Source organism: Limulus polyphemus, unplaced genomic scaffold (assembly GCF_000517525.1).
Source record: "Limulus polyphemus unplaced genomic scaffold, Limulus_polyphemus-2.1.2 Scaffold107, whole genome shotgun sequence".
Taxonomy (NCBI): Eukaryota; Metazoa; Arthropoda; class Merostomata; order Xiphosura; family Limulidae; genus Limulus; species Limulus polyphemus.
The window spans coordinates 222535-228848 of NW_013665717.1; the positions used below are offsets into that span (position 1 = coordinate 222535).

Here is a 6314-nt window from a genome sequence, read left to right on the forward strand (position 1 = left end):
TCAGATTGTGAGTCGAGCGCCTTATCCACCTGGCCATGCCGGGCCCTATTTGTACTGTTGCAGTGGGCGCAAAAAATAAAGGAACTGGTGATTTCAAATAATCTATTCATATCTGTGTAAAATGGCTGAAAGGGGCACAGACAAAATATTCAAGACCTTATTTATTGCTACACAGACCCGAAAAGATATGTAGCCACCAGAAGCATCCTCTTGTGAAACACAATTCACAAGATATTAACAATATCTGCAATACCCAGAAACCGCCACTTTACGTATATTGACTCACTATATAACAGTTGACCTTTAAAGTATATGTAACAACCAAAAGTTAGTCGCTGTAACACTTTATCAAATACTTCTTCATATAGATAAGCAGGGAGATTTGTCTCATTTCAATAATATCTCGACCCCTAGTGACATAGCGGTAAGTCTACGTGCTTATAACACTAGAAACCGGGTTTCGATACCTGTGGTGAGTACAGCACAGGTAGCCCATTGTGTATAGCTACATAAAACAAACAAATAATAATCTCTCTCCTGCAAAGGTAAGCGTCATCTTAGGGTTAATAAAGTTATGTAAGCACTATTTTTACATAGAAATCGTCTGGAAATTGTCATTCGGGTGGAATGGATACTTAGTCCTAATGACTATTTAATTTCATGCCACGGAAAACGTACTTCAATGTTGATAATTGGAAGACATATCGCGATCTCATAAGAAATACCTATTTCAGCTGACGCATTCAAACTTGTTGCGATGGTAGACGTGATATATATATGATTATTTCAAATTAAATGAATAAATTACTGATATATATATATATATATTTAATAATAACATTTCTAAACAATTTGGCTCTTCAGGTATTTAAATATCTTTCAAAATTATGTTTACGGTTAATTAATTTTAGGCAATTTTTTCTAGTATTATAAGTGTAATTTGTTTAAAGATTCATGACAACATATTTTCTGAAGAACGCATTTTTGTAACACTTATGCATTACATTGTTAAATAGTAGTTTTAACTGGACTTCAAAAGTTAATGTTTTTAATCAGTGATTCCTTTCAACAATGTTGGAGGTGATCCAAAAGTTATCTTCCCCGGAGCAGTATCCTATTTCGATTGTATGTGTTTTCAGATTAGTTGTTTGAGTTACTGTACGTGTGAACACTATATAAGCATAGCACACAGACTAATAAAGAACCAACAATATGTGACGCTTTACAGATAAAATATTATGAACAAGGAACTGATTTACGTGTTGGTCAACTAGCATTTGATCAATATCTTACGCGTTTGGTCAAGTACAGCCACAGCAAGTTACACCTTAAATCCGAATTATAACGGTTGTTACATACATACTCGTTGAATATTTTTTGTGTTGGGTACTACGCAGTAAACAGCGTAATGGGAGAAATAGACTTGAAAACTATCTTAAAACCAAATATCATGTACAGTATCGTAAATGTTTACCTTGAACTAAGAGAAATGAGCATGCTTTTATGCGATGTTTATTTAATATATCTTTTAGAGAAAGTTATACGTGATGCTATACTGTTGATCCATCGTAAATGTTTTTATTTTGAAAAATAAACTTGTTTTAGCTCCTAACCAAACGCTTTCAATATTTTCAAGTGGTCAAAGTTTTGTATGATTCTTGTTGGAACCATTTTTGCGTTTTGTGAGCGGATTCTGTAAATTTTCATGGTAAACAACTTGGATCCCACATTGACAATTTACTTATATAGTGACAAGCTGCTTTTCACCTCCAATATAACGTTTGAAGGTATCACTTTTCATGGTGTTTATTTATATGCTAAGCAAGTTTAAATCTTATTATAATGGAGCTTGCGATGTATACGTCTAAAACTCGGATCTCGGAAACTACCGCATCGATCATCACCATCTCATGAGTGTTGCAACAGAAAAGCAAGGTACTTTCTTTGATCATTGCGTCTACAAAGAAATACTTCAATAAAATCAACTCTGTGATGTAAGTCTGTGATGATAGCTCATTTTAAAACTAAAATTCCAATAAAATCATTTTTCTCGTGGATGGTGAACATTATTTAATGTCAAGTATGAGTGCACTGTTGTGTAACTGTCAGACAATTCCAGAAAAGGTCGCAGGTCCAATAGCCTTCCGCAGGAACTAAAAGTTATACCTGCCCGAAGGGCGGGTATTTCTGTTAGTAAGATTAAAAGTTAATTAAAATAAGGCTTATGTCGAGCTTAAAACTAGCTAGAATCTTTATACATAAAACAAGTATCAATCGATAAATAAGACTAAATGTTAAATTTTACAGTTAACTAATTTGCCTTTTGTACGCAAAAGTGAGCAAAATAGAAATATCGTAATCTGTCTGAGCTTTTATAACCTTACCACATTACAGACATGAAATCTGAATGTTGCCTATTCCATTACCACACAATGACAGTCTCTTTGTTTATTTCTATATACAGTAAAGCCTCATATGTTAAATGCTAAACATGTAGGACATCAATGATATAACTGTGATGTTTGTGTCATTTTGCGGTAACAAAGGACTATAAAAAACAACTTTTTTAAAGGAGTTATTTTACAACCCTTGAATTGTGCAAATAATGTTATGACTATTTTCAAGTTCAACAGAATAAAGCTTTTATTGGTTTAGGTCTTATAAATAGTCAATTTAAGACTTACACCCACTTTCATCAGTTCCACAGCTAGAACATTACTGGGCTTCTTAATATGGTGTTTTGGGATAAATAGTTTACAGGGTTGTATTCACTTTTAGATGTGTGTAAAACAGAAATGTGTGCAAGCTTGGTGTGTTAAGTATAAAAAGTATCTTATTATGAACAAAGTGGGGGAGTATGACATGTTTAATGTATACTTGCTAAATACACTATGTAGAAATTTTATCTATCAGCCTGTCCAATGTATTTTACCCATATAAGGTGTTAGACTTGTATATGTATAATGCATTAGCATTATTTGCAAAAGATATGAGTGCTTCTTTGTAATGTCATAGCACTTTATAGACCGTGTGAAAACGTTTTATACCACACATGATAGCTTCTGAGATATTCTTTTTTTACTTTTGGGGAAATTACTGCACACTTATGCAATCCACAGTCAACAAAATTCCACTCGTTTCTTTCGTTAATAAATTTCTCATCTGCTCAAATTCTAAAACAACGCCAAGTAACTGCATGCAACTTATTTTTGTATTTATTTTTTACTGAATGCTAAATTAATTAAAAAAAAAAACAATCGCAGGGTATTGAACTTGGGAGTACTAACTGTTTCCAGCTATTTATTGATTATTTCGATACAATAACTAGTTATTTGTGTCAGAAGAAACAAAAAATTTGTAGGAAGAACAACTGCATTTCCGGTCACTTTTCGTAACGTATCTATCCAATACGAAACAAGGTTTTAAGATGTGCTTTATATTTTTCAGGTCTTGACGCTTCAAAAGGTGGTTGTTGAGCTGGAATGTTTAAACTCATGCTCTGAGAGGAAAAAAGTTGAAGACCGTCGCTGTAGCGCCTCCACCCGGAACCTACTTCTAAAAGGCCAATTACGTCACTTGGAGTCATGGGACGCTGTTATTTTTCTTTGTGTTCCTTTGTAAGTACACACTGTAGTTAAAGCTGGAGTGTAACATATATCGCAAGGGTATGACATTTTACAAAATGTTAACAAGTAACGAAAAATATTACAAAGTTAACTTCTAATTATCTATACTTACATAAATATTCGACAAAAAAAAAGGTTCAGACCCTAAAAACCATATAAAGTGATATCAACACTACATATAGAACCTTTTTTTTTCTTTTCCAGTATGTTTAATGAATAAATGAAATATTTTTAATGTTTGCTTTAAAGGAAAATCATGGAAAAAGTATTGAATAATGTGGTAGCATTGCTTCTTTGTGTTTGGTTTCATTTTGCTGTTTTATATATTAGAAGTATTTTTCGTATTTAGTGGTATTTCTATAAGTCATTAAGGTGTTTGTGGGCTTAAGCACTCAGCTCCATACCATTAATTGATTTTCCATGATAGCTGACTAGCTTGCCATCAGCGTTTGGATTTTGTCTGATAGATGGGATATCTCCAACGCATTTGGGTGCTATTACCACAGGCGTTATCCGTTATGACATCAAGCTGACAGCTAGGGCCGACAATGGCAGTTCCAGTGTAATGCTTCTTTCATATATATGTATATATTGCACAAGTTGCATTTTAAAGTATTTATTAAAGTCATAGAAGATGAACGCGTTTAAGTACGAAAAATAAAGTTGACATTTAGAAGAAGCAGGAAATAGGCTCTCTTAGATTTCACTAAACACATGTATTTCTGTAAGGAAGATTGATAGATTTGCAAAACTTCAGTTCCCCAGTGTACAATCAATAAGTTGGCAAGCTTAGAACAGTTCTTGTAAAAGCATACCACAGAAATGGGAACGATACCGCTGCGGTACTGAAATGCATTACAAGGCGTAATAAAAATTGATATGAGACGCAGGCCAAGAAAAGACATATATCGAGTACACAACGCTAAATCAGCTAAAGATTGTGTTTCTTATTAGAGCCTATTCTATACACTTCTAAATCATGGTTAAAACTGATATATGATTTACTAGGCCTTATTATCAATATTATTTGCAGTAATTAGAACCAACATATACGGACTTTTCTCATAGGTTTGGAAGTAACAGTTATTGATGTAGAAAATATTAATATAATTAGAGACAAGAAACTCGTGAACATTAGGCTTAGAGAGATTTCTAAAATGAGTCTACAAAAAAACGCCTTAAAGTAAATTAATAAAATTGGTTTCGTTTGTTTGTTTTTAATTATGCACAAAGCTACACAAGGACTATCTGTGCTCTGCCTACCACGGGTATCGAAACCAGGTTTCTAGCGTTATAAGTCCGCAGACATACAGCTGTGCCACTGGGGGGCAAAATTGGTTTCTTAGAAAAATTGTGAAGAATGGCCATTAAAAGGAACATTTGTATGAAAGTAATGTTTCTAACAAACGTGATTATACGTATTTGTTTTTTGTTGTTTATATTATTTTGCAATTTGAGCTTTTAACCTTCAGAAGACTGCAAATGCTGCAATAGTTCTTAAAAGCAAATCATACATTACAAATAAAAATTATTAAGAGCGACTTTCTTAGGGTCACAATTTGATGTTTCTACGAAGACAAAAAAAAAAACAGCAACTTACTTTATAAAGTGAGGTTATTACTAAAGTTGTTTCTATAGTCAATAGAAAGAAAAACAAATCATTCTAGTCGTATCTGAAAACAAACTATTTGACTATATATATATCAAATCTGTCATTTTTCACATAATAATAACACATTTTTCCGATTTTAAAGAAAAATATGAATTATTAAAATATCTCATTGAACAAAAACAGATCTGTTTCTTTTCTACTATTTCTGCTTGATTATTTTAGTTATAAAATCCAGACTTTGCAATGAAGTTTCGTGATCAAGCAACTTTAGTCGTGTATTTCGACATCGTTTCGTTGTATGTTATAGCGTAAGTTTCCAAATGTTAAATATAGCAGCATATTTGGTTTGAAAGTCAGAAAGGATGAGGAAAGTGTGTCCAAGAGGACAGATAAGTATCTGTAAAGATACCACACAGTGAGTTTGTATTACAGACTGACAATGAAATGTTTGTGGTAGACAGAACAGGGTCTCTTTGTGCTAGCTTATGTAAATACTTTCCGTGCTCATACCTAATCTTGAATAGCTTTCCTTTTTGACTAAGCCTTTCGACTAGCTAAGTACTTGGAGTTTATTATGACACGCCAAGTAACCATTAACTGGAGAGTTGTGGAGTTCATATATTTACGAAGCAAAAGTGGAGTCCTCAGGTTATATGCGTGTAACTGATAATTCTGATCACTGCCACTCGACCTGTACAGCACATGCAAACACACATTTAAAATTACATTGTTGAACTTGATACAAATACTTGCCACTGTTTTTCGACAGTTGTGCCTTCTTGTCGTTTGTAATTTATGTTTTAGACTCTCGAGATTTGAAACGTTGGCCATATCTGAGATAACTTATAATGTGCTGGATAGTTTTCGTCATCTCCGATAAGAGAAGAATATATCTCTGGATAGAAATATCGAAGAGTAGTGCTAAATATTCCACGCTTGCCGAAACTCATAAGATGTTATTTGTACTAAAATATTAACAAAGTAAGGTACCACACTGATGAATTACTATATTCTAATCATTATAATTTTTAATAACATATTCCTTATTAGACAGTCGTATAAAGTTGTCTTCATTA

General features: G+C 33.0%; 1 protein-coding gene across 1 annotated transcript in view; it reads left to right on the forward strand.

Moving 5' to 3' along the window:
• Positions 1 to 6314, forward strand: part of LOC106470706 (soluble guanylate cyclase 89Da-like) — a 23788-nt gene that overhangs the window by 2590 nt on the left and 14884 nt on the right. Inside the window, exon 2 of the mRNA XM_022400174.1 lies at positions 3448 to 3617. Within this exon, the coding sequence (XP_022255882.1) occupies positions 3448 to 3617 (170 nt within the window). The remainder of the gene's footprint in view (positions 1 to 3447; positions 3618 to 6314) is intronic.